The following is a 27,702-nucleotide window of genomic DNA, read 5'->3' as shown; positions in this document are numbered from 1 at the left end:
TTCCAGTGCTGTCCAGGCCCCAGAGGCCTAGGCCTGAGTTGTGCTGTGGGGACGCTAAGGAGGGTCCTCGGGGGCAGGCAGAGGCAGCAGTTAGGGCTCCTGGACCTGTGAGGTGTAGATCTTCTTGAGAAAGGGGAGCTGGTAACGTTCTAGAGACCTGGAGTCACGTCAGAGCTCCCTCTCCTGCCTGGATGTAGTTGGTAGGAGTGGACATTGCCCTGCAAGGCCAGTCCACTGGCCTCAGCTGCAGAGGCCCAGGAAAGGCTGAGTGGCTCTGTGCTCAAGTCTCCAAGTGTGGGTGATTGTGTGTGTCAGCGCGAGTGTGAGAGACTTCCTGCATGTCTGGGGAAACTGTAGGGACATGTTTGTGTGACCGTGGGAGCATTGTCTATGGGAGGTTGGGGGGAGAACACAGAAACTTGTGCTGTCAAAGGTGTCTAGGGCCAGAGGGGAGTGAACATTGGCAGGAAGAGGGAGCCCCTGGGAGGGGACACCTGCAAATGGGAAGAAAGGCCCAGACACTGCCCTTTGGGAGGCAAGGAAGAAGCAGGCCCCATGCTGGGAGGTGAGCAGTTGATAAGCCAAAGAACAGGGTTGGGGGTCATAGCCAAGCAGCCTGAGACCAGCTACTGCTGGGGGCCCATCTCCCAGTGGGGGAGGGGCAGAGGGACCCCATGGGGGTCCCCAAAGTTGCATATTTAACATAGTTTGCATATATGGTGCCCACCTGCCTTGCGGCAGGGTCCTGTGCTTGTGGGTACCTGTGTGGGCACCGTGGGCCCACCCCCAAGTGGGGCGGGGACTTGGCGGGAAGGCTTCCCTGCTCCGTCCAAAGGGCGGGCCAAAGACCTCACCTTGCATAGCTGGAAGCTGAGTCAGGGCCCAGGGCCCCAGCGCCCCGATCCCACTCCCGGAGCAGTGCCCTTGCCCGGCGGGCCGTGTCGGGCCTTGATGGAACGGGCAGGGCACTGGGGGGCCCAGAGGCCGCGGGACAGCCGCCGCTGCTGCCCTCCGTGCGGCCTGGTATCTCACGCTCCTGAGGTGGGGCGGGTCGCTGGCACCCACATCGGGTATCTCGCCCACCCAGGCAGCTCAATACTGCGTGTAGCCTCTCTCCCCACGAGGGAGCGAGTTCAAGTAAGAGAGGAGTCCGGAGGCCTCAGAGGTTGGGTCCGAGCGCCAGGCCGAGGAGGCTGGCCGTGTGCTACCCCGCCCCTGAGAAGCCCCTCAGTCCATGTTGGTGCTGACCGAGCGGGAGATGCTGAGCGTCTGTGCGGAGACGGAGATGTCCTCGTGGTCCACAGGGCTGTGGTAGTCGGAGGTGACGTCGGGGTCGAAGAGCGGCACTTGCACGGTGCCCAGGCTGGCCGAGGTGCCAGAGCGCAGGCAGCGCGAGTAGAAGCCCAACAGCAGGTCCAGCTTGTGCTCGATGGACTGCACCTGGGGGCGGGGCGCGGCTGGAAGCGGGGCCTGGCCGGGACTGGAGGCGGGACTTGGGGGCGGGACGCGGCTGGGAGGCGGGGCTTGCCCGGGGAGGGTCACATCTGGGAGACGCGGCTCCTCCGGGAGGGGGTGCGACAGGAAAGGCGGAGCTTGGCCGGAGGGCGGAACGAAGCTGGGAACCTGGGGTTTATTCACCGCCCCGCCCCCCACGAACGAAATTTAGTTCCGATTGGTTGGGATAGTCCGGGTGATCGACAGAGACAAGTGAGGAGGGGGGTCAAATGAAGTAGGTGGGACTTCGACGGGCTCATCTGAGACGCTAGCATCCTAGGGCGGGGCTTGGCCGGAGAGGGTGGGTTTATCGGGGTCGTTTAGCAGGAGTGGGCGGGCCTCCTGGGAGGCGGGGCTTATCTGTGGGGCGGGGTCGGTCGGGCAGGGGATGCCTGACCCGCGGGTGCTCTGGGCTGCTCTGAGAAACGCACCCTTCCCTTGGGCTTGACCCGGGGGCCTTCCAGAGCTTCTCGGTCGACGACTAGCTCCACCACACCAGCGAAACTCCCTCCGACACTCACCTGCTTCTCCACCTTGACCACGCGTCCCATCATACTGATTTCATCCACCGCCTCCGTGTCGGAGGGCCCTTTGTCGCCCTTCTCCCGGGCCTTCCGGTCCCCGGGGCCCCGGCCGACAATCTGGTCCACCCTGTGGGGAAAGGGAACTGTCAAAGGGCCCAGGCATTCGCCACAACTCTCTCCTACAAGAATTCGAGTTTGCCTGCTGAAAGGGGAGAGACATCCTGCAAGGTGAGAACAGGCAATCTGAGGGAGGGGCCAGTTTGATCTGCCAAATGGAGGCCGAGTTAAACGGAGGTACCCGGCCGCTGCTTTGAGGGTTTTCCAACCAGGCGAGCAAAGGCACCACACGCAAGCATGACAAGTAAAACAGCTGCCTGATGGGAGGACAGGCAGGCAACGGTGGACTGGGTAGAGGGAGAGACAAAAGTGGAAATATGAGTTATAAGGGGGACAAGGCTGGAGCTGGATGCACGTTATTTTTCTACTCCTCTTCATAGCAAAATTCTTGAAAGTGTTATCTCTACCCTCTATCTTCAATTTCTCTCCTTCCTTCCTCTCCAAAACCTCCCCAATCAGGCTTTCATTCCCACCATTTCACCAAAACTACTGTTGTAAAGTTCCCAAATGACCTTCACGTTGTTAAATTTGATTCTCATTATACTTGCCCTGTTAGCAGTGCTCAGCACATCTGATCACCCCTTCTTCCTGCATGTTCTTCATCTGGACTCCCAAACATCAGCCTTGCCCAGTTCTCCTCCTACGTCACTCACAGCTCCTTCTCAGTCTCCTTTGCTGGTTCCTCCTTTATCTCCACAACCTCTAAACATTGCAGGACCCAAGGCTCATTCCTGGGACTTCTTTTTTTCTATTTACTCTCACTTGCTAACTGATGTCTTCAGTTCCAGATTTTCAATTCCTCTATACACTGTTAACACCAAATCTGTATATCCAGCCTACACCTCTCCTCCGAACTCCACACTCCTCCGCCAGATAACACTCCATTTAGATGTCTGATGGGCATCACAAACCCAACATGTCCCAACTTTCCTGATCAAAACTTGCTCCACTCGGGCTTCCCTGGTGGCGTAGTGGTTGAGAGTCCGCCTGCCGATGCAGGGGACACGGGTTCGTGCCCCGGTCCGGGAGGATCCCACATGACGCGGAGTGGCTGGGCCCGTGAGCCATGGCCGCTGGGCCTGCGCGTCCGGGGCCTGTGCTCCGCAACGGGAGAGGCCACAACAGTGAGAGGCCCGCGTACCGCAAAAAAAAAAAAAAAACTTGCTCCACTCATTGACCTCCCCCATGTCAGTAAACAGCAACTTTTTTCCTCTTGCTCAAGCCTAAACCTTGGCTTTATCCTTGATTCTCTCCCTCTCTCTCTCTTTTTTTCTCTTACACCCCGTCCAAAAACCCTGTCCGCTCTACCTTCAAAATACATCGAGAATATGACCATTTCTCCCCACCTCAACTGCTGCTACCTGGTCCAAGTCCCCATCATCTCTTGCCTGGATGTCTGAAGTAGCTCCCCCACTGGTCTCCCTGCTTCCACCCTAGCCCCTTATAGGCCATTCTCAACACAGCATCCAGGGTGATCCTTTTAAAATATACCTCAGATTTCATCAGTCCTTTGCTCAAGGCCCTCCAATGCTTGCATCTTACTCTGATGAACGCCAACATCTTTGCAGTGGCCTACACGGCTTTATATAGTCTAAGTGCCATCAGCTTTCTAACCTCATCTCCTGCTTCCCTCATGCCAGGACAGGTGCACTGGCCTGCTTGCTGTTCCTAAATCATCACCCCAGGCACCTGCCCATCTCAAACCCTTTGCACTTGCTGTTACCTCTGGAAACTCTCTATTTAAACAACCATGGGACTGTTTGCCTCACCTTCAATTTTTTTTTCTCAAATGTCACCTTCTCGCCTATTTAAAAATCACAAATCCCAACATCCTAACCCTTATTTTTCTCCTTAGCCTTTATCATCATCTGACATATTCTAGTTTCACTTACTATCATCTGTTCTCCTTCCGCTGGCATGAAAGCTCCATGAGGGAGGAGCCATTTGCTTTCTACCATATCCCCACTGTCTGGTAAGTAACAATAAGTACCCAATAACTATTTCTTGAGAGAACAAATGAATGGGCAGTGAGAATGCAAGCCACAAGAGGAAAAGGGCGAGTTGTAGGTGATCGGGGTCTTGGTGTGAGAATCTACCTATAAGCTGGGTGGAGAGAAGAGGTGCTGGAGGATTCCAGAGGGAAGAGGTGAGCAGCATTGAGGACAATTTGCCAATTCCCTTAGGAGATGGGAAGTCACTGATTATCTTAAGCCTGTTACTTCAGGACCAGAAAACAGTCATCTAAAGACGTTCCCGAGGCAAGCAGGTCAGTAGGGTTCGCAGGGAGGACCTGCGGCTTGGCGTTTCTTCAGGTTCAATAACAGGTGCGGGCTCTGGCTGCAGCGCGCTGCAGGCCAGAAACTCCAGCTCCCGCAGCGGCCCCTAGGGGGCGCTCGGTGCTCCGTCGGGCACCGGCATAGAGGCTCCTGCAGACCTTGTGCGGGGGTTGGTGCCGCGGCCGCCCTGCCCCCCTCCCCCGTCGGAGGCCGGCTCACCCACCGGGCCTGCAGACTCTTGATCCGGCCCAGCATGTCCAGGTGCCCTGCTGAGTACTGCTCGATGACGTCCTTCACGTCGTATGGTCGTAGCGTCTCCTTGAATTTCCTTTTGGCTACCAGGAACTTCAGGATCCTGTCGGGGGAGGGGGTCTCAGAGGACAGGGATTCTTTTCCAGCCCCCTGTCCGTCCTTTGCTACCTTGTCCAGCACGAGGGCAGCTCCTGCTTGGGCCACCGCAAACAGCCACTGCTGGGTGTCCAGCCTGCCTACCTACCCACCGCGCTCCTGCCCCGGACCCCTAAGTTTGTTTGGTATTCTTTAATGTGCCTGTATCTGCAGTCACCTGGGAGGGCAGGGACTGGGCCTGGTTTCTCTCTGCTGGGTGGGACACAAGGTAGGCATCTATCTGTGAACACTGTTGCTGATGACAGCTTAGGGGAAGACATTTTTGCATATGCCTGTTAGCAATGCTGTGCTGGACCCTGGGCACCCAAAAGGGCATCAGATCCAATCCCTGGCCTCAGGAACACTGGTCTGGGGTGGGAGACGGAGAGGACACAGACAATTATGGGGTGACAAGGGTCATGTCAAGGAATGCAGAAAGAGGACTGGGGACCATGAGAAGGGAGAGCTTGGGTGGGGAGGTCAGGGGACAAGTCTTAAGAGTGATACTGTGCAGTCCCAGGGCAAGAGGAGGGGAGTGAAGGGAGGCTTTCTGGACACAGACAGGCAAGGAGATGTGTGAGTGAGAGTCAGTTCAGAGTAGCTGGAACAGGATGTGAAGGAAAGGGGTTAATCCATGGGAGGCAGGAGAGGTGTGTGTATGTGTGGCGGGGCCCGGGGGGGTACTCGGAAGAGCTTTGAATCCCCGGCAGCGACTGGGCCCTGGGAGGTCGGGGAAGTGGGGACGGCCATGTGGCTTCCTCTGCTTCAGCATAACCATCCTCTGCACGCCTGTGTGGAGGATGCCCCGGACGGGCAGAGTCCCGGGTGGGAAGACCCACTGCAGGGGAAGAGCTGGGAGAGGGCAGTGGGGTGGAGACACAGGACAGCTCTGAGCAGTGCAGGAGAGAGGACTGAAAGGCTTCTGAGTCTCAGTCCAGCATGACTCCCGTGGCTTGGGCACCAGGTGGATGGCGGTGCCACTGCCTGACATGGGGACATGGGAGGAGGAACAGGATTGGGGCATGCTGGGTGTGAGGCGTCAAAGAGAGCTGACCTGAGCCAGAGGGCAGCGCAGGCGTTGTGTTCCAGAAGCTGGGTACTTGGAGGGGAGAGACAGGATGTGTAAAAAGCAGGTGGGGAGAGGCCTCAGACTCTCTGGGAGGAGGGTGTCCAGCTGACTCTGATTTAAAAGGGTTAGGCAAGTGCATGAGGCAGGGAGGAGAGAGGGTGAGCCTAGAAGGCCTAGGGGTGAAGCTGGAGTGGCAGGGTGGAGACAGAGACTAGGCCAGAACTCCATTCCAAGGAGCTTGGGGCCAGATCCCTGGCTGTACGGCTAAAGGGCTCAGGAGACTCTGGCCGCCCCTGAATTGTTGAGGGAGACAGCCAGTAAAGCCAGTAGGGCAGGGGCCTTCAAACTTTTTGACCAAGACCCACCATAAGAAATACAGTTTACAGAAGCTAGTATACACACACGCGCGCACACACACACACATGCACACACACAACTGAAATAGAAGTTTCATAAATGTTTTTATTCTTACTATGAGGGATGCACTCTGATACTTTCTATTCTTTTTTTTTTAATGTTGACCATGGCCCACTAAATTGATTTCACTGAGTTGATTTCAAACTTTTGTGACCTGTGGTTTGAAAAACACTGCTCTGGAGGAAGTCCTGGGGAAAACAGACAGGCAGAGGTCAAGACACCCAAGGAGAGACAGTAAGTCTGAGTCACAGAGGCAAGAGGAGGATGAGACTGAGACACAGAGATGGAGCAAAACTGCATGTAAGACAGAGACCCAGGGAGAAACAGGCAGATGCCGATACCAGCTAGGGAGAGAGAAATAAAGAGAAGAGAGCCTGACATAAAGTAAGAGAGAGGAAGGGGAGAGAAGCAGAGAGGACACCGCAGGTGTGAGCAGAGAGACCGTGATGGGCAGCGGTGCCCACCGCCCCACCCGGCCAGCCGTCCAGACACGATGAGTCTGCGCAAACCCTGCTGGGAGCCATATGCCACCTCTCCACCCCACCCACCTTCCACTGAGGGTACCAGGCAGGCAGCAGCTGGCGTGCTGGGAGCTAGGCCAGGCCTGGCCATGAGGGCAGGCCCCAGATGGGGAGCAGCAGTGGGTGGCCCACCTCCAGCCTCAGGCTCACCTGACAGAGCGGATGACCGTCTTCACAGCGGGCATGACGTCGTCCACTGTGAGTTCACACTGGTAGCTCTTCTCCTCTGCCACTTCCTCCGAGGGGCCCTCTGAAAAGTCAGGGGTAGGGAGATAGGTGGTGGCAGCAGAAGGGGCCATTTTCAACCCCTACCACCACCCTTAGAGGTATGGAGAGGGAGACAGAGCCTCAGGAAGGGCCCAGAACCTTCCTGGGGGCACAGAGCAGACCAGGTTCTGGCCCCCCCAGCTGTCCTACCCAGAGTGAAAACCTCAGTTTGCTGCATGCCCATCTGCCCCGTGTAAACATCTGCCTGGTGGCTGGTGGGCAGGAGCTGCTTTAGGGCACATCTGGTCTGGCCCGGGGTAAACTGCACACAGCCCTAGAGGAAGTCCCACCTGTCCCACCACGCAGGCCAGCGAGCGCCAAATACAAGGGGCTTGAGGTCTCTGCACATAACTGAGCACACAGCCTCACCCTTCAGCCAGGAGCGAATCAAGGGACTGGGTCCCACCCCCAGCTCTGCTACTGACGAAGCCCCTAAACCAAGTCATGCTCTCTCCCACCCCCATGAGAGAAACAGCTTCTCCGAGGCTGGTGCCCTGCACTGCACAGACAGGTAATGCTATCCTGGCCTCACAGGGGCAGGAGGGGCAGGAGGCCAGGCAGCTTCTTGGCAGGGAAGAGGAGGCCCCGGGCACCAGCCATGCCCAAACTTCCAGCACCTCCCAAAGACTGGTTTGTGGGGTTCTGTAACTTTCCAGGAAAGGGCTGTCCAAGTGCTCAGCCAGCAGCATGTTGGGGGCTGATACAGCACGGACAGAGGCAGCATGGCTGGGTCCCCTCCCTCCGAGGTTCCCGTCCCCGACCTCCATCCTTGTCTACCCCCCCAACTCCTTTTCCCACCCAGGGCCCTGAAGCAGGTCAAAGCTGGGAGAAGTCTTCCAGGGGACTTGGTCCAACCCTCTTGTTTTCCAGAAGAAGACACAGAGGCACAGAAAGGGGCAGTATCCTACCTAGGTCACGGTGCAAGTCACGAGCAGAGCTCGAACTCAAAAAAGGGACCTCTCTAACCAGTTAAAAGCAACCCCACCAGGTTCACAGCCTCACATCCCCAGGCCTGGCTGGCGAAGAGGGCCAGGGTGGGGAGTGTGGACCATGGAGCTGGACAGACGTGGTTGAGGATACCCGCTCTACCACTCACTAGCTGAGAGAGCTCAGTCTCCACATCCATAAAATGGGGATAGAGACAGACCCTACTTCCCAGGGTTGAGAGAAGTAAACGAGATAATCCAGCATGGGGCTGTACACAGGGCCCAGTTCAGCAAGGATGGCTTCCTGCTCCTTCCAGAGCATGTTTATAATACTTCTAGCTTTTCTTGGGCACCTACTATATTCCAGAACTCTTCTGTTCACCTACTGTGGATAATCTCATTTAATCCTCACAACAATCCTAGGAAGTAGATATGCTTCTTGTCCCCATTTTACAGATGTGGAAAATGAGGCCCAGGGAGATTAGGTTACCTGCCCAAGATAAGTGACAAAGCCAGGATTCAAACCCAGGCAGCCTGGCTCTAAGGTCTGTGCTCCTAACCACTACCAAATGCCACCTCTACATTCTCCTCTGATTCTCAAACTGTCTGGAGCATCAGCAAAGCAGGTATTATGATGCCCATTTTACAGACCAGAAGACTGGTGCCCAAAGATAGTCAATCTGCTGCAAAGCTGGGGCTAGAACCAAGTTATTTCCACCCCCAGCCCAGACTCTGTGTCCACCCTGCCACCCTCAGCAGGTCCTGGCCCCAGACCCGCAGGGGCTCACCCTCAGTGGAGGCACGGGGTTTGAGTCTCAGGGAGGCCCGGAAGCGGGTGCGGTCATTGAAGCTCCAGCTCTTCTGCACCTTGGTGGGGCTGCTGGCCTCCCCCACCTGCTCGCCGCTCGGGGAAGTGGCCATCGGTGGAGGTGCTAGGTGCTGCTTGGAGGGGCCTGTCCGCCGCTGGGAGCTGCCTATGCGGATGCGGTCTTTGATACCCATCCGGCTGCTGGCACAGCAGGTCGGGTGGGGGAGAGAGCCAAGTTAGCCAGAGCTGGAGGCCGGTGCGAGTGGGGACACTGCTGACTTAGGGCTTGGGGGCAGCTACTGGGGCTGATTCTCCACCAAGGGGAGACTTCCTGGGATGGGACAAGGGTGTGGTGAGGGGGGCCCTGACTCCTATGAGAAGCTGATCCAGGGTCGGTCTGAACAACTCCCCTCCCCACTCCAACCTCCCACCCCTTGTTGCCCAGACAGATAAGGGGTGCACAGGAGACAGATGTCAGAGTGGAAAGTGACAGAAACCCAAGAAGGGAGTCAGAGACAGACAGGGGGACTGGGGAGCTGGGCCTGGCCCAGGCAGGTGGGTGGCTGGAGGTGGTGACCCCTTTGGGGGCAGACAGGCTGCTGAGGGATGGAGAAGCTCACCTGGCCATGCACACTGAGTTAGGTCCCCAGCTCCTCCCTGTACACAGGGGCGGGCTGCGTGGAGTTGAGGGCATGTGCATGTGTAGGGTGTGTGCTTGCATGCACACAGGTGTCAGTGTGTGTACCTACGTTGGCATGTGTATACACGTGTCAATTTATATTTTCCTCCTTTGCCCACCGCTGGAGCTATCTGACCCCACACTGGTCAGCTCAGGGCTTTAGGACCTGGTACAGTTGTCCAGGCAGTGCACTGCAAAATTCCAAAGCCTCCATCACTCAGACTTCAGTGAGAATGGTGCCCCTGGAGGTGTGCAGTGCACTGGCCTGCTGGGGTTCTTGGCCCAGCATGGGCCCACAAGTATGCCCAGGCCATGCCTAGTGCCCCTCCTCCTAGTGAAGGTCTATAACCTGTTCTTCTGTGGTCTCCCCTGCCTGAGCTCTGCCCACCCAGACTGACGACCTGCTCATGTGACCCCCCCCAGCCTCCTGAGTCTGCAGTTCACCAGCATCTACATCTCTGGGTATATGTGAACACATGCGTGCCTATCTGTGTGTGTACTCAGACTTCCCTTCCCGCACCCGAACTCCCCATTCCCCAAATCTTGGAGGAAGACAGGTGAGGGGAGGCCTCAGGTTCCCCACTTAACCAATACCTGGTAGAGTAACTCTGTGTCCAAGAGGTTCAAGGACCACGTTGTCACTGTCTGAATAGGACCTATGCAAACATCCCCATCCCATGAGCTGTGGTGTCACCACTGCCTCCCTGCTGTGGCTTGCCACTTGAAGGGCCCCTTCAGACACGTATGGGGCCCTTCCACCCCAGAGGTCCAGGGCCCTGGCTCAGGAGAGCACCAGCCAGTCTGAGAGGAATTCTGAGATGGGCCCGGGGCTGGGGGAGGACACTGTGTCACCTAGTCTCTGGGACTTTCAGATCCAGGGTTGAGGAGAGGACAGATTCTGGTTTCAGGGCAGAGTGGGAGCCATGGTCCTCCATGCCCAGGGCATGGGGGACAGAGTATAGGGCCGAGGTGCTGAGGTGAGGGAGACCTCGAAACCAGGGGCACCTTCAGCAGGTGCCTTCAGGAAGGCAACTGGGGTGTAGGGCCATCCTTAGGGGTAGGAACCTCTGCCCAGAGGGGAGAGGTTACAGGTCAAGGATGGGAGCCCTGAAGATATCAGAAGAGAAGGACAGGGCGGCCCCTGCAATCCAGCATGCTGTTTGCTGGCCCAGGATCCCCTCAGCACATCCCAAAGATTCCAACCAAAGTTTGAGGTTGGCTCTCCCAAACTTTCCTCCGCAGAGCGGTTACTTCAGGCTCCCTTCATGCTGGCAGGCACCCCCCAACCCCGTCCGTGCAGCCCCTCCTTCTGTCCTCCCCTCTTCCAAGGGGCAGAGGAAGAGAGGGGGGTGGAGAAGGCCCTGACACTCAGCCAAGGGCCCAGAACTCTGGACCTCTGTGACCGGCACATCACTCCAATGGTGTTCTGGGGGAAGGAGGTGACCTCCCTGTCATGAGAACTGTGCGAGCAAGACTGAGTTTGCACTCAGCAGGACTGATAAAGGAAGGGGGCGGGGGCTTGCCCTAGAGGTCTTGAAAGGTCCCTCTCCAGCTCTGATTCTGTGATGACTGAAGGAGCTTCCAGCGTGGTTTGTGGGGTTCTGTAACCTTCCAGCCAGCCAGAGACCCTGGGCTCCTCTTCAAGGTAACAAGGCACTGTTTTCCCAGGGGCGGCCCTGGATTCCAGCTCCTTGGGCAGCGCCCAGAAAATGGCTCACGTCAGCCTCTTTGGAGCCTAAAAGCTCAAAGAAAATGGAAAGAAACCTGGCACACACAGCGGACATCGAAAGAGCTCCTTCCCTCCCCGGCTCCTCAGAACACACAAGGTCCACTCTGACTGCCTGAGCCTTTTCAGCTCTCGGCCACTTCAGGTGGCGGGCTCCAGAGTTACCACCCTTATTTTACAGATATGGAAGGGGGTGACTCGGCTTCCAGGTCATAGAGCTCCTCTGGATGGAACGAGGCCTGGAAACCACTTTTCTGTGACTGCAGAGACTATGTTCTTTCTCTGGGACAAGCCGCCAGGATAGGGTCTCGGGCAGTGATACTCAGGTGGGGGCTGTTTTGCTCACCGGGGGACATTTGGCTGGAGACATTTTTGGTTGTCACTCTGGGGGTGCTCCTAGCATCTAGGTAGAGGCCAGGAACGCAGCTAAACATGCTGCACAATGCATGTGACAGCCCCCAACAATAAAGAATTTTCTGACCCAAAACATCAATGGTGCCAGTGAGAAACTGATTGCAGCGTCTGTTGGTGTCTGGGGGACAGATGTGTGGGCTTGACTGGGGCTTCCCTGTGCGAGAGGGTAAGCTCGGGGCACTGGCTGCCCTCTGACTGCTCTGCTGGACCCAGCCCTTGTGCTCACTCCCACAGGGATTTCTTTAAGGACTCCATCTCCCTGCCGAAGGCCAAGCTCGGCGGTGGGGGCATCGGGGGAGGCAGCCTACCCCTTCTGGTGCTGCATACAGCCCCTCTCTTCAGGACTGGGAAACAGCACGTGGCTGTTGCCTGGCCTCACCCTTCCTGCCCACCACACCCACACATCCCAAGGAATCTTGCAAAGGGGCAGATCTGACCCAGAGACTCCTCGGCTTTATCCTCCAGCATGTGCCCGTGTCCTACAGCCATGGTTTCCAAGCTCATATCATAACATACCAAACTGCATGAGGCCGACGTTTATATAGCACTTCCTCTGAGCCAGGCACAGTTTGAACGGAAGCAGACCCTACGATTGTCCGCATTTTACAGGGGAGGAAACGGAGGCACAGAGGGCTTATGCCCGAGGTCCCCTAGCCAGGCTCAGATCCAGAACCCGTTTCTAAGAAACACTGCTTCTTGGTAGAGCAGCCAGGAGCTCCGTCACCCATCTCCTCCTCACGGGTCCCCTGATCCACGAGGCTCCTGAGGCATTTTGGGAAACCCAGGACTCTGTAAGCCCAAGCTGCCAGGCAGTGCCAACAGGATAAAGCTCACACGGGGCCCTTGGGTTCTTCGTGACCCAGCCTCAGCTCCCGACCTCCACGCTGGGCTGCCTGTTCTTTGCCAAAGCCGCGCTCTCTCTCAGCCCCTCCCCTTGGTGCGCGTCGCTTCCTTGGCCCGGAAGGCCCTCCCTCACACCCACTCCTTTGGGGGCCTTCTCCGGGTGACATGCCTGACCCAAGCTCCGCAGGCCCTCTGCTTCTGCCTTTACTTGTGCTCACCACACAGAATAGCAGTTACTCTTTGCAACTCTCTAGGCACAATGTTTTATTCATCATTGTGTTCCTAGTGCAGGGCCTGGCACAGGGCACGTACCAAGGGATGTAGTGGCTAAATGAGGCAGCTAAAGAACTGGGCTCTGGAGTTAGCGAAGGAGGTGCCAATCCCAGCTCCTTCAGGCATCTGCTAGGATCTAGGTGGTCAGTGGGGAGCCAGGAAGCTAAAGACCCGGCAAAAGTCAGAGTGGGAAGGACCCTCAGAGAGCCTCTAGTTCAATCTGCCCATTCCATAGATGGGAAACTGAGGCCCAGAGGAGGGAAGCAATTTGGCCAAGATCACGCAGGGGGGTCAGCGGCAGAGCCAGAACTCATCCCAAGGCTCCTGTACGTGTCCCTCCTGGCAGACTGGGCACCAGACCTGGCAGAGGCATCCCCAGGAAGGCGAGGGGCTCACCAGGGCCCCAAGGCAGATGGCAGGCGGCAGGCACATGCACCTTGTCTCTGGCCCATCCTGTCCGCCTCTCCAGCCCCAGAAATGGGTGGGGCAAGGAGGAACGGGAACAGGAGAAGGCGAGGGGGTACCTCGGTCTCCAGCTGGCGTGGATCCGAAAGAAACTCCGTTTATTACTAAACATCTGGCTGGAAAGTTGAGAACAAGACACAAACAGAGGTTAGTGGGAAGGAGGCAGGTGGGCAGAGCATGGGGAGCTGCCAGGATGCGGCTGGCCTCCCATGGCTGGTGGGAGAGAAGGACCCCCCAGCTCAAATCATCCTCCAGCCCACATGCCCAGAATGCAGAGGTTCTCCAGCTTTGCATAAGGATCTCATGGGGAGCACATTAAATATGCAGAATCCTGTGCCTCTTCTCCAGAGATGCTCATTCCGTGGGCTTGGGGAGAGGTCCAGTATCTCTGCATTTTGAACAAATGTCCCATGGGATGCGGATGCAGGGAGTCAGTGGACCATGCTTTGAGAACCACTGTCTTAGCACCTCATCACAAAACCCACAGAGAGAGGTGCTGGCCCTGCAATGCCACCCCTCAGGAAGTCCTGCTCCGTGTACCCCTGGGAACGTACTCAGCCTGGGTCCACCCAAAAGCACCACTAAAGGTGTGGCCAACCAGGGGTGTGTGTGTGGGGGGGTGGTGGTCCTGTCTTGGGCACCCACCCCACAGGGCCCAGAGAGCCAAGATTAAGGATATGGCCATTTGGCCTGACGCTGGTGCCTGATCTCCTAGAAGTCCCAGCTCAGTCCCCTGGCGTCCCTGGGAAGAAGGGACACTCCACCACCAGCACCATAAGCCCCAGCCACACAGACACTGCAGGGCAGACAGACACAGGCTGGGAGTTAGTGATGGCCCAGCTCTCGGCGGTCATCTGTTCCTAGGCCTCGGGGGGGGGCCAGAGACCCAGAGCAGCTGTGGGGGGTGGTACCGGTGCTGGAGTCCAGGATAATCTCCATTTTCAGTGTCTCCCTACTCAGGCAGAGTGAGACCAGAGTGAACTGAAGCTATAGAGAGCCCTGGCGCAGGCCGTGGGCCGTGGTGCCCAAATGCCAAAACTTCTGAGTTTCTACCTGTCAGCTATGGTTGGGTGGGTGTGGGGATAACACTGTAGGACATTCAGATAGTGACAAAGAATACAAGTGGGGCTGCACCGTGGACCCTCTTCCAGTGAACTCCCAGCCTACCCTGGCCAATCATGCTTCCCTTCCTCCCAGAGACCAGGAGGGGCTCTCCCTCTCTACCCACTTCCTGTTCAGCCCCTGGCCAGGAGTGCCCTCACTGAGACCGGAAAAGGAATTCTGCTCCCAGCATCCTCTGCACCAGAACCCCCTCCTCCCTGTTCCCCAGGCCCTTTTAGCCCGGAAACCCAGAGAACCCAGAGCCCCTGATCAGCCTTAAAACTGCTGATTTTCTGCCCAGAACCCAGAGGCTCAGAGTAGCTTGATGACTTTCTCAAGGACACACAGCACCAGGCAGCAGAGGCTTTCACTGCACCTCCACCTTCTGATCCCCGAGTGGCTCACCTCTTCTCCCCTCCCTTGTTCTGGGCCTGGGACTCAGAATCACACCTGAGGCTCAAGGCCCAGATGTCCACCTGCCTGATTCAGGGGTGATATGTAAAGATGAGACAAAACAAAGAGATGGGTAGGCAACTGGCTGATTGTGGTGGCGGGGGGATTGAATCCTTGACCTCAAAGCTACACCTCTACAGGAGAAGCCGCTTTCCCATATTGTGAGTTAGTGGGCCTCCCTTATCCAAATATGCCTGAAATTCCACTATTTATGAACATTTACGTGAGGGTAAGCATTGTTCTTTCTTTGTTCTTCTTTCAAGATGCAAAAGCTCCGGGAGAGGCAGGTCAAGGGGAAAGAGACTGTTGGGACAGCAAAATGTCCCTCTGTAAGGAAGAAAGACATTGTGGGAGAATCCCAGGAGGACCCTCTGGGATTAGCAAAGCTGTGGACAAGGCTTGCACAAGACAAGAGCATTAGTCATTGGTTGAGTTTACATAGGCCCTACGGCAGTTCTTAGTCACAGAGCTCTCTTTCCAGGTGGCATCTCGTTCCCGAGAGGCGAGTTCAGCGTCAAGCCCCTTCTAGAGGAACATGCTGGGGGAGGGGGGGTCCCTGCCCTCACACCCCAGTATGGTGTCCACGATTACCTGAGCCGTAAGCACCTGTGGCCAGCGGCCTCCTCCTCTCTCCAGCTTCCCGGGAGGGATGGGAGTGCAGGGATGGAAGAGTGAGGGGGTCGTGGAAACAGAAAGAAAGAGGACAAGGGAATGAATGGAGGAGGTGATGGGAAAGGATGGTGTGGACATCGCCCCCACTCAGACCCTTGGAACCCAAGGTGACAAAACGATGAGTCCACTCTGGCCTCTCCAGAGAGACCCTCGTTCTGTACCTGTCAGACCCTCTGACGACAACTGGTCCAGGCCTCATGACAAGGCCTCGGAGTCCCCAGCACAGGCCCAGACACCCACATAGTGGCTGGAGGCAGGTCTGAGAGAGGATGAGACAGAGAATGGAAGAGGAGGAGGAGAAGCAAGAGGAAGTGGCAGCCCCGGGGGGGCCCCTACCTTTCCCCAGGGCAGAAGGAGGTGCTGCCCGGCCGGTGGCAGGTGGCAATGGGCGGGTAACGGGAGGGCGCTCCATCGGGTACTGGCGCCCGCCGTACCTCCAGGGGCCGTAGGCCCCCATTGCGGGCCCGTTGTACGTGCTCAAACAAGAGGGCCAGCTCTCTGCAGGACAGGGCACCGTCAGCAGCAGGCAGGGCCTTGGCACCACCCCCTCACCTGAGGGCACTGAGCTCCTGACAGATCTTGCCAGGCCCTGCCTCTCTGGAGGTGCTCGGCAAACACCCCAGGCCCGCGTGGGCAGGGGTGGGGGTGGGAGACTAGCTTTCCTCCCTCTCTCTCTATACTTAGCTCCTGGGAAACCCTCAAGGGTGCCAAGTATGACTGTGCAGGATGGGCGCCACTCGAGGGCACCCTCCCAAGGGGGCAGGTGCGAGCTCAAATCCACCTCACTCTCTGCTCAGCAAGCCGAGCTCCTGGACGTGGAGCTGTGCCCACCCGGAGGCCAGCGGCAGCCCTGAAATCCTCGCCCTCCAGATCCGACTGGATTTTAGGGGGAAACTGAGGCTGAGGAGGGAGACTTGATAGGGCAGCCCAGCTTCCTCCTCCTGCAGCATTCACTCTTGCCGCTGGGCTCTTGGAGAGTAGAATGAGGGCTCAGCTTCTTAACTCTCAGGCTTTCTTGTTTCTATAACCCAAGAAGGATATCTCCCCTCTTTGTCCTCTTCGTCTATTGTACGGATGAGGAAACTGAGGTCCAGGGAAAAGGAGGATCAGTGGACCCAGAATTTCCAAACCAAGCTCTGTTCCTCTTTCCAGAGGACCCAAGACCACCTCCCCAAATCTTCCTTCCCCATCACACACGTCATATTTCTAACAAACCAGCCCCTGCCCCACTCCCCAAGGCCTGGCCTTGAGTCCTTAGGACTACTTCTAGAAAGGACGGCTCCTTCTAATCTAACCACCATCCCTGTCTCTAAGGTGGGAGCTTGCCTCTGCTAGGTGGAGAGATGGGGGGAACCAGTGTGATTCTGGGAGCCCCTCCTTCCCAGCCCCTTCTCTCCTGCTCCTCCCCTGGAAAGCTCCTGGGGCTGAGAGGGAGCGGGGATGGGGGCAGCCAGGTGCAGAGGTGAGTGGGATCGCGCAACAGCTGCTCTTGGAAAACTAATGAGGCAAAAAAGGCACCGGCAAAAACGCTGAGCGCAGCAGCCTGGCCCTGCCTTGCTCACTGCCCGCCTGCCCATGGGACTGAGCCGCTCTCCAAGGTCTTCATTCCTGCCTCAGGGCCTGGCCAGGCACCTGGCCACACAAACCTTGGTGATGCTATTAATGATCCCCTGTGTGGAGCCACCCCCGTGCAGTCTTACCCCAGCCTGGGCCAGTGGGGCGAACCCACTTCTGGGCCCTAAGGCTGCTGCCTGGGACAGTAAAATCAGTTACGCATGGGGGTGCTGGGGTGGGTGCTTGTACCCAACATGGCACACACGTTCTTGCCCACACCACGCTGTCTCTACCCAGCTGCAATACGCCAGGCTGGCGAGCGCTAACACTGCCCCCAATTCAGACTGTGGGGAGTGAGCTGCCTGGGCCACTTCCCTGAGTGGCAACAACTCTGGGTGAGCACGTGGCCTGCCAACACCCCAGGACCCAGGGCTCAGCCAGCAGGGCAGGGTTCCACCCCATACCCTGTGTCCAGTGTCACCGCATTCTCTGGCATAGCAGAGTGGTAGAGAGGACGTTCCAGGCTCTGGGTGACATAGGATCTACAGAGCCAGCCCCAGATGCTCCCATGGGAGCTGTCACCCCTTTGCCCCCCTCCAGGGTTGAGTCCCAGCCATTTGTCCCCAAGAGGCATTACTACCAGCCACCCACCTCCCCTTCCCCCTGCAGTAGGACCTACCTGAAGGACGGGAGAATGCTGTCATAGTAGTACCAAGTGGCTGTCAGGTAGGCCCGGCTCGTGTCGGTAGAGTACAGGCGCCATGCAGCCTGGTGGTGTGGAAGAAAGGGGAAGGAGGTCGGGGGGGACAAGGCATCAGAGAGGCCTCTCAGCCCCCCACCAGCCCTCTGTCCCCAAAAGAACCCAGTCCTCAGGCCAGTTGGAGGGTACTCAGAGCCAGAGGCCAGTTCCAACTCCATAGCCACCAGCAGGGCTAGAAGGAGGCCTGGAGAGAAAAGACTGCCCCAAGGTGACGCACAGTCAGCATCAGAGCCAGAGGCCTTGGAGCATGGGAGTTAAGAGCTGCAGTTTTGTCATCAGGTAGAAGTGGGTTTCCAATCCCAGCTTTGCCACCTACTCATGTGGGCAAATTAAGTAAATGTGCAGAGCCTCAGGTTCCTCATCTGTGAAATGGACATAACACTACTTACCTAACAGAGTGTCGTGAGGACTAAATGGGCAAATGTATATTAAATGCCAAGTGCAGTGCATGGCACATAGTAGGCACTTAATACCTAGATCCCCCCCTTTTTTAATAACATCTTTATTGGAGTATAATTGTTTTACAATGGCGTGTTAGTTTCTGCTTTATAACAAAGTGACCAAGTTCCCCCTTTAAACACTCCTGTTATCTCCTGTTACCACAGCTGATAAATATCTATTCATTGTGTATTTGATTCGTGTCTTTCTCTCTCCTTAAACTGTAAGCTGTGTCTTGGTCAGCACTGTATCCTCTGGCACCTGACGGGTGCTCTGCAAACGTCTGGGGAATGAACACTGACTGAATAAACCACTGTTACTAATAATAACCCCACCCCCTCCTTCCCAGCTGCCTGTCACTGCCTACGGGATTGACGAGGGGAGGAAATAGCATCACCTACCAACCCCTCAGCATCCATGAAGTTGCAGGGTTTCCTCTGCGGCAGGAGGGATGACGGTCAGACAAGAGGAAGGACAGTCCCTCTCCCCCCAGGTAAAGAGAAGAGCCAGGTAGGGACTGTGAGTGGGGTGATTGGCGAGGGCAAGAAGGCATGGGAGGTGCTGGGCAGGAGGAAGCAGAACTGGACCCTTCTTCGGGTGCCTCTTGTCCTTAAGGGACGGCCCACTGCTGACCTCACTGGCCAGGCACCCTCCCAAGACAGGAATATTTTTACTTCCTGCTTGCCTAGGCCCCTGGCTTGGGCTGGGGAGCAGCTGCCAGAGCTGTCTCATTAATTATGGGCACCACAATACCAGCTGTCTCTTGGCCCGGCCAGTGCCAGCCGCCTGCCCCTACAATGCCCCTCGGAAGGCCAGCCCCCAGGGAACAGCAGCCATTGTGCCCCAAGGGATGCTAAGAAGGAAAGGTTGGGCTGGTGGCTGGAGATAGCAGAGATGGGAGGGGGGTTCCACCCTGGGGAGGAAAGATAAGGGGGCGTTGAGTCAGACCTGGGCTGGGGGGTCAGAGCATGGCCAGCTGGGGAGAAGGCCGAGGCAGGCTGTGCATATGTTCCCTGAACTATTTCTCGCAGAGGTTTCTCTTGCACAAGGCTGAGTCACGGAGTCACAAAAAAATCAGTCTTGCCTCAGCCCGTGCCCCATCGGAATGCCTCAGACAGTGGGGGAAACTGAGCCTACACACTCCTGCTTTTTTCCCACCCGTCTGGCTGTTCCTTCTCTGCCTCCTTGGGTGGCTCAACTCTGACCACCCAGCCACGAAGTGCTGAGGTTCCTTAAAGCCCAGCTCTGGACCATCTTCTCTTCTCCTTCTTTCCTCTCCCCACTGGGCAAGCACTTCATTATCATCTGCACACAAGGCCCAGCACATTCCTCACCTCGGCTGCACACCAGTACATCAGTGGCCTCCTCAACATCCCCCCTCAGGGGCTCAGAGGCCCCTCAGACTCTGCATGCCCCAGCCAAACTCACACTCTTCGTGCCCCAAGTCTGGTCCCCCTCCAGTGAGGAGGGTCATCCACCATCCAGTCAGGTAAGCCAGTCACTCTGCCATCTCCCTCTCCCTCACTCCTGATGTCACCAATTTCACCTCCTAAATATGCAGCATCTGCCTATTTCCTCCCATCTCATCTGTTGCTACCCTAGTCCAAGTCACCCGCCACCCCGCCTCACCCAGACTGTTCCCAAAGCCTCTTTCTTATCTGCTCCCTCCACACACCCAGGTCACCCTCCAATCCACTCACCACCTTTCAGAACACATATCTGATCATGTCACCCCTTCCTCCTGCTCCATACCTGTTAATGGATCCTTATTGTTCTTAGGAAAATGTTAAATTCCTCTCTCTGGCCCTCAGGTCTAGGCCTCGCCCACTTATCCAAACCCGTCTGCTGTACACTCCTCCTTGAGCTTTCTGTTCCCGTCTCAACTAGCTTCCTTCCTGCCAAACACACCCTGCTCCCTTTCACCACAGGACTGTTGCACACGCTGTTCCCTTACCTCAAAGGCTTCCCCCTTCACCTCTTCACCTAGTTAACTCCTACCCATCCTCCAGCTCTCTGCTCAAGTGTCAGTTTCCCAGGGTAGTCATCCCCGAGTTCCCCTTTAAGGTCAGATCAAGCCAAGTCCCCTGTAAAATGCTCTTCAGAGAACCATGTCTTTCTTTCAAGGTGTTTCTCTTGGTTTGTAGCTACAACATTCACTTGTGGGAGTGCTTGCGGGGCCAATTAAGGTGTTGGGAGTAGAACAGGCTTACTGATGACTGCACAGCTGATGGGTGTCTGGACTGGGTTTCCACTAGGGACCTAGGGCCTCTTGTCCAGTCTCCACTCCACTTCAGGCCATGTACAGTTGGGGTTGCAGTGGGTCAATGGGACAGCTCTGGCTAGTCCTGAACTGGGCATGTGGTGCAGGGAGAAATGTCTGACAATCTTAGCCAGTGTCCTAGCTCTGTCCCTGACTTGGCATGTGACCCCAGAAAAGTCACATCTCTCTGAGCTTCAAAGTGGAGTCATAGTTGTGAAGCTGGGACACAAGGGTCACCATACGGAGCTGACACACCAATTCACTTCAGGGGCTTCCTGGGCGTCCTGTACCTGGATGAGGTTGGCTGCTGGCATCCTCCGCTTCTCAAAGTGCTTCTGCCTGTGCTGCTCCTGCACCTTCAGGGCAAAGCCGGAGCCAAGGATGCCCTAGGACGAGAGGCATGGTTCGGGGAATATGGTGATGGTGGGGACAACAAAAGGCAGCAAAGGTGCCCCCACCGCTGCCCATCTGAGGTGCCCGCCACCACCCATGCAAATGCTGGACGGGGCTTAAGCAGGATCTGTCCCCCAGGATGCCCCCGCCCAGGGCTGGGCCATCCTAAGTGGAGGGGGACTCACAGCAGGCAAGGCAAAGAAGGAGACACCTAGTAAGGCGAAGCCAGCAGCCAGGACCCTGCCCAGCCACGTGTGTGGCGTCTTGTCACCATAGCCAATGGTCGTCAGTGTAATCTGGGGACACAAACAGGTTACCTGCAGGGCTGGTTACAGGGGCCACCCACAGGAGCTTGTTGGGTCACAGGCAGGTGGGAGCCTGATCACAAGGGAGGGGGCCTCCATGGTTGCCCACAGGGACTGGTCACAAGGACTTGTCACGGCGGCTGGTTAGAGGCATAAATGGATTCTCCCTCTCCCCCGTGCTGGTGGGGGAGAGCGGTACAGTTCACAAGGGCTTGATGTAGGGAACTAGATGGGGTCACATGCTGGTCCACTGGGGAAGTTGGAGGACTAACACAGAGGCTGGTCACGAAGGTCCCAGCCTTAGTCGAGAGGACAGGGACAGGCCCCTAGGTCAGGGTCACGATGATCAGGCCGGGGACGGTCCCAGGGAGAAGGGCGGCCCTGCACAGACCCTCACGCACCGTCCCCCACCAGAGCGAGTCGGCGTAGGAGGAGAAGTCGGAGTTGGCGTCCTTCTCAGCCAGATAGACCAGGAAGGAGGCGAAGATGAGCACCAGGAACCCGATGTACCAGGCGGTGATCAGCTCCTGTGGGGTCAGCAAGGGATGAGACCACACACCTGGCACAGGTGGGGAGGTGGACGGCTCCCAGAATGGCCTATGGGAGGCGTCCTGAAAGGGGATAAGAGTACCCACCTCTCGGAAGTCCCTGGAGGTGGCTCTGCCTGCCTTTCTTTCTCAGCAACTCCCTTCAAGGAGACCCTGCCCCGCCTTCAAGGAAGAGCGAGGCCCTCACAAAACCTCAGAGCACGCCCCGGCCCTGCCCTTGACCCTCCAGGTTCCACGCTCAGACCTCCGCCCACAAGCCTATCTTGCACCGCCCCCCAAGCCCCACTTTCATGCTTCCATCCCGCCCCACATCCTGTCCCGCCCCAGCCCCACCCTCAGACCCCGCTCCAGCTCCCCACTTCGCTGTAAGCGTGGACCCCCAAACCCGAAGCTTCCGATTGAGACTCTCAAGCCCGGCCCTTCAGGCCCCGCCTCCTGGCCTGGTCCTGACCTCCCCTCCAGACCCCGCCCTTGCCCCGCCCCCCGAGGTAGCCCCTGTGGCCTCGCCCACGCTGGGTCCCTGGTCTCCCCTACCACGGCCCCGCCTCCGCTCGGCCCCGCCCCTCCAGCTGCCGCACCAGCTCCGCCCCGGACACGCCCCCGGACACGCCCGGCCTCACCTTGCTGTGAGCATAGACCACCGAGCCCAGCAGCTTCCAGGTGCCGCCGCGGCGGTCCATGCGCACCATGCGCAGGATCTGCAGGAAGCGCATGCTGCGCAACGCAGACGTGGCAAAGATGTTGCCCTGCGTGCCGGCGGCGATGACGGCCACCGAGGCCACGAACACGATGAAGTCTGCAGGGGTGGAGAGCGGGCGAGGTCATGGCCAGCGCCGGGGAGCCAACCTACCCCGTGCCTGGACTCGAGGTTGGGGGTTCCTGGGGCCGAGAGGGCGATTGGGAAGGTCTGTTGAGTCTGTGTCAGCAGCCAGGGTCCTGGGGTCAGGGTGTTAACCCTGGGGCTTGGGGTCAAGAGTCAGGCGGGGCTGGGTAGGCCCATTACCGATGACACAGAAGGGTTTTCTGGCAAAGCGGAAACGGCCCTGCCATCCTCGGTAGCGGCAGCAGCATCCAGCGGACCAGATGCGGATGATGTACTCCAGACCAAACACCACGATCATCACGAATTCCTGTGGGACCAGGGGCCTGAGTTCTGGTCCCCGCTCTTCAGGACCGGGGTCTAGGTCACACAGCACCCACCCAGCCCGGAGTCCCTGAGTTAGGGGTACTAGGATTTCCTCAGACCACCTCTCCTGGAGGTTCTTACACCTGGATGGACCTGAGGAGGATTCCAGAAGGAAGTGGCTTCTTCCATGTCTTCCAAAGAGACTGAAAGCCCACATCTGTCCTCCCTTGCTGTCCCCATGAGCTGTCTGGGTTGTTCTTCTCCTCATCCCGCCCTCCCCCTCCCAGCCATCCCAGCCTCTGTAACCCTGACCAGGTGACATAAGGGGTGGTTGGTTGTCTGTCACTGTGACCCTCCAAGGCGCTTCCCGTTAGGGGGAAACCCCCCATCACACCAGGGGTGGTGTTAGCAGTTTTGATCCTGAGAAGGAGTGGCTCTCCTCCGGGCCCATCATAAGCCCTGGCATAGAGGCGGGAGCTCTCCCAACACCTTATAAAGCAAGGGATGAAGCCCAGAGAGGGGCAGCCACCAGGTCAGAGAACACAGCACAGCAAGCCACTCTCTGAGCCATGGTATGAGGAGCCTTACTCCACCTTCACCCTCAGACCAGAGGTGCTACCCCGACACAGCCTCCCTCAGACCCAGACTCCGGCACTCACCAAGATAAGGAGACACTCGTTGGCAAGTTCCTGGTGCTCCTGGATAGTGGACAGCACGGACAGCACCAGGCAGCTGAAGACCAGCAAAAATCTGCAATAGCAGTATGAAGGAGAGGATTAGACTGCCGGATGGACAGGGCAGCCAAGGAGCCTCTGGCAGGGGGCTGCAGAGTCAGAGGAGGAGGAGGAGGGAAGCTTCATTTGGGAAGAATAATCTGGAAAGCCGACTAAGAATCAAAGTTCCCTGGAGCTGTGGCTTGGTGCTGGACACCAAAGGGAGAAGCCCCTGAGCTCCAGGAGGCTGCTGAGCTCACAGACACCTTACAGCCCTCTCAATTGCCCTTGATGCAGCAGCTGCCACTCACAGAGGTGGTCACTGAGCTGTGGGTGGTAGGTCTGTCTGGGCTGGCCGAGGGAGCGACCCAGGAATCCCCCCTTTCCTATGAATTCCAAGATGGCAGAAGCATGGTTTCACCTGCAGAATGAGGACAATTGCCTCTGCCTTCGTGGGTTCTTATGGAATTAAATACTGAGACAGCTACAGAAGGAAAGGGGATTGGGGAAGACAGGTAGGGAGGGAACATGCAGAGGGGGAGAGGGTGTGTGGAGGGCAATCAGGCAGCAGGGAGCCGTGCCATCGAGGCCTGGAACTTCCCGGAGGGCAGTGGGAAGCTACTGAGTGGCCCAGAACCAGATGGTTAGAAATGGAAGGAACTTTAGGATCCAACTCATCCGACACTTCCCTCAACCCTAATTGCACATATGAGGAAACTGAGGCCCAGAGGAGGAAAGGGATTCATCCAAGGTCACCCAGGATGTCCAGGACAGGGGTGAGATTAGAGCCAGGGTTTCCAACTCCCCAGTGGATGGGAAGAGGGGAAAGGGCGTGAGGAGAGAAGCTGCTGGACTCAGGGAGAATGTGAATATGTGAGGGAAGACAGGATGTGGGGCACAGGCTGCAGATGCGGCAAAAGGGAACGAGGCTGGCCTCCCGGAAGCACTCCTCCTTTTGATGGGGGTGTTGCTCCTGGAAGAGACTCCAGAGGGAATGGGCTTCTCCGGAAATGCACAGACCTACAGCCTCTCCAAAGTGTTCCCAGAGTGTCCCCACCTGGGAATGCTGACACTGCATTCTGCCTGAAACAACTCACCACTGGAGCCTGATGAGATGCTGCTCACGCTCCCCTCGCCCCAGCGCTCCTGCTGGGATGCCCCCATCCCACTGTTCCCTCAGAACGCCCCTCCCAGCGCTCACCTCCCAAGTCACTGTCTATGGCGCTTTATTTGTGTTCGTATTTCTTCGCGGTAGGGGCGTGGGCTCCGAGTCAGAGAGACCCGGGTTCAAATTCTGGCCCTGCTGTGTGTGTGATCTTGGAAAAGTCACCTGCCTTCTCTGAGCCAGTCTCGGCATCCGTAAAGTGGGGGCTGACGGCGGGATGCGGTGGGACATGGGAAGGGCGTGGCTCCACCCCGGCCCACTTACACCTCCCTGGACAGGGCTCCTAGCCTGCGTGGAGGGCAGGTATAGGGCTGCAGCCCAGCACATGCCCCAGGGGGGAGGACGTAGGTGGTAGATGTCAGTAAAAGGTTTTGGTTGAATGAGTGAGGAAGAGGAGGCCTCCTGTGCCAGTTCCAGGCAGGAGGTGAGTCAGCAAAGACGTAAGGCACAGGGAGAGGTGGGGGAGAACACCAGCTCCTCATGTTCAATAATTAACCACAGAAAACGCAGCGAACCCAGTGCTGCATCCACTGGGAATGGGGACCACCACCGACACAGGGCTCAGGGGCGGAAGGGTACTACTGAGGTTATTCCATCCAGCCCCCTCCTCTGGGAGGCCTGCAGCCAAATTTTGATGGGCCTTCACCCCAGCCCTGGACAGAAATCCTTCAATCCCACTGCTCAGCTGACCTCAGAACCTCAGGTAAATGGGTCACGTTTGGGGCTTCCCGCTGAGTGTTTCAAGAACTTTTTTTTCTCACCACTATTCTTTCCATGTCGATAGTACACATCTCTAAAATGTCCGCTTCACAATAGGTTATACGTGAAAAAAGCAGATTATGAAACCTTAAAGCAATGTGATTCCAACTTTTAAAATATATATATTTTTTATACACATACCAAGAGTCAGCAGGGCTGATCTCTGGGTGGCAAAATTAAGAATGATTTGGCTTTTGTTTTGCTTTTTGCTTATCTTCATTTCTTAGTATTTTTAAAGAATAAACATGGGCTGCTTGGGTAATAACAAACTAACATCAATTTTAAAATGCATTTCCTTAAAAATACAAATGGGGGGGGAACCTTTAAATTCTGTCCCCACCCCTGTACCACAAGAGCCCTGGCCACTTTTTAAAAATAAATTTATTTATTTGTTTGTTTATTTATTTATTTATTTTTGGCTGCGTTGGGTCTTTGTTGCTGTGCACGGGCTTTCTCTAGTTGCGGTGAGCGGGGGCTACTCTTCATTGCGGTGCACAGGCTTCTCATTGCAGTGGCTTCTCTTGTTGCGGAGCACGGGCTCTAGGCGCATGGGCTTCAGTAGTTGTGGCACATGGGTTCAGTAGTTGTGGCGTACGGGCTTAGTTGCTCCACGGCATGTGGGATCTGCCTGGACTAGGGCTCGAACCCATGTCCCCTGCATTGGCAGGCGGATTCTTAACCACTGTGCCACCAGGGACGCCCCCAGCCTTGGCCATTTAGCAGGTGTGAGGGTGTGGCAGCCTCTCCCTGAGTCCAGTTCACCTGTCAACGGCCTGCTCAACATCGCTTCTCGGTTGTCCAGGGGCCTCTCAAACCCAACGTGTCCGAAAACAAACTCTCAATTTGCCCTAAAATCTCTCTCCTCTCCGGTTCCCTCATCTCAGGAGTGGCACCACCTTCCATCCAGGGGCTCAGGCCAAGTATCTAAGAGTGACCCTTGACTCTTCCTTTCCCTCACCCTCCACATCCCGTCCTTTAGCAATTTCTATTGGCTCTAACTACAGAATGTAGCCCTGGACAGACTAACCCCCATCATCTCACCCCGACTGGTCTCCCTGCCTCCACTCTGGCCCAACTGGAACCCTCTTCAAAGCAATCAGTGTGATTTTCCTACAAAGCAAAGCTGGAAACCAGGACTCTCCACAGAACTCTCCTCTGATTTCCTATGGCACTTAGAGAGTGGCAGTCAAAATTCCTCAGCATGTCCAGCAAGGCCCTGCGAGATCCGGTCCCACCCAGCCCTTGAACTTGATCTGCTCCTCTCCAGCCCCTCCATCATTGTGCTCCAGCCATTCTACCTCCCTGTCATTCCTGGAACACATCAAAAGTTTTTCCATCTCCAGGCTTTGCACTTGCTTTGCTGTTTCCTTTGCCTATTTATTGCTCCCGTACTCATCCAGATCTCTGTTCAAACACCACTTCCTTGGAGAGGCCTTCCCCAGCCACCCCCTCTCCAAAGTAATGGCCCCATCCCCGCTCTCTCTCCCCTGAATCTGCTTTATTTATTTTTTCATAGACTGAGTAAACGAACAGCAGAAATTCACCTTAAACAAACCTCAAAACTTCATGTCACCAAAGCCCCCAGTTTGTACCCACTGCAGAGGCTCCCAAAGTTCCAAGCACATCCATCCCTGACCCGTTGGGCTCCCCAGCAGCCTTCCTGAGAAGCGAAGAGAAGGCAAGTCTCCAACCTTGACCAGCTCTATTTGGTAGACACTTTAAAAAACCCCTGAACTTCGCCTCCTCCAGCCTTCATACACTGGCTGGGGGTTAGATGCTCAATACAGCTGAACAGATATACTTAGCTTGTCAGAGAACATCTTGTGTTCCAGGCAGCTGAATAATTATCCCCATCTTCCACTTGAGGAAATGGGCCCAGGGAGGGGCAGACTTGCTCCAGATCACTCAGTGAATCCATGGCAGAGCTAGGGCCCAAGCTGCCTTGGCCTTCCTGAGAGGTCCTCACACAGACACCCATTCTTGGGACAGCAGAGAGAGATCATGTCTGGAGCTTAGGGATGGAGGAGACAGGGAGAAGGAGCCCTGAGCTGGGATCTGGTCGTGTCTGCCAGAACCAGCGTGTGACTTCATTCATACAACAAATAAGGATTGTCTAAGGATTGTCTCTGGCCCCTTCTAAGGCTTCAGTTTCCCCATCTACAAAGTATAGATGGTACACAGAAGCTGGCTGGCTTGGGCCCTCTAAAATCACTCCAGGGCTTCCCTGGTGGCACAGTGGTTGAGAGTCC

General features: G+C 56.6%; 1 protein-coding gene across 4 annotated transcripts in view; it reads right to left on the bottom strand.

The window, feature by feature from the left end:
• Window positions 1-1,089: 1,089 nt before the first annotated feature.
• Window positions 1,090-27,702, bottom strand: part of KCNQ4 (potassium voltage-gated channel subfamily Q member 4) — a gene marked incomplete at its 5' end in the record, with an annotated part of 54,009 nt that continues 27,396 nt past the window's right edge. Inside the window, 13 exons of one of the 4 annotated variants that reach the window (XM_082616155.1) lie at window positions 1,090-1,440; window positions 2,016-2,145; window positions 4,635-4,766; window positions 6,956-7,055; window positions 8,787-9,007; window positions 15,769-15,930; window positions 17,666-17,754; window positions 20,735-20,830; window positions 21,023-21,133; window positions 21,544-21,669; window positions 22,311-22,486; window positions 22,694-22,820; window positions 23,476-23,566. In XM_082616155.1, coding sequence (XP_082472281.1) covers window positions 1,228-1,440; window positions 2,016-2,145; window positions 4,635-4,766; window positions 6,956-7,055; window positions 8,787-9,007; window positions 15,769-15,930; window positions 17,666-17,754; window positions 20,735-20,830; window positions 21,023-21,133; window positions 21,544-21,669; window positions 22,311-22,486; window positions 22,694-22,820; window positions 23,476-23,566 — 1,774 coding nt within the window. In that variant the 3' untranslated portion in view covers window positions 1,090-1,227. Of the gene's footprint in view, window positions 1,441-2,015; window positions 2,146-4,634; window positions 4,767-6,955; window positions 7,056-8,786; window positions 9,008-13,265; window positions 13,323-15,768; window positions 15,931-17,665; window positions 17,755-20,734; window positions 20,831-21,022; window positions 21,134-21,543; window positions 21,670-22,310; window positions 22,487-22,693; window positions 22,821-23,475; window positions 23,567-27,702 lie in introns of all 4 variants that reach the window. The other 3 variants (XM_082616156.1, XM_082616157.1, XM_082616158.1) reach the window with 3 other exon arrangements.

Source organism: Mesoplodon mirus (assembly GCF_964341445.2).
Source record: "Mesoplodon mirus genome assembly, chromosome: 3".
Classification (NCBI taxonomy): Eukaryota; Metazoa; Chordata; class Mammalia; order Artiodactyla; family Ziphiidae; genus Mesoplodon; species Mesoplodon mirus.
Note: the sequence above shows the minus strand (reverse complement) of the source record. Positions and strands in the feature narration are given on the sequence as shown.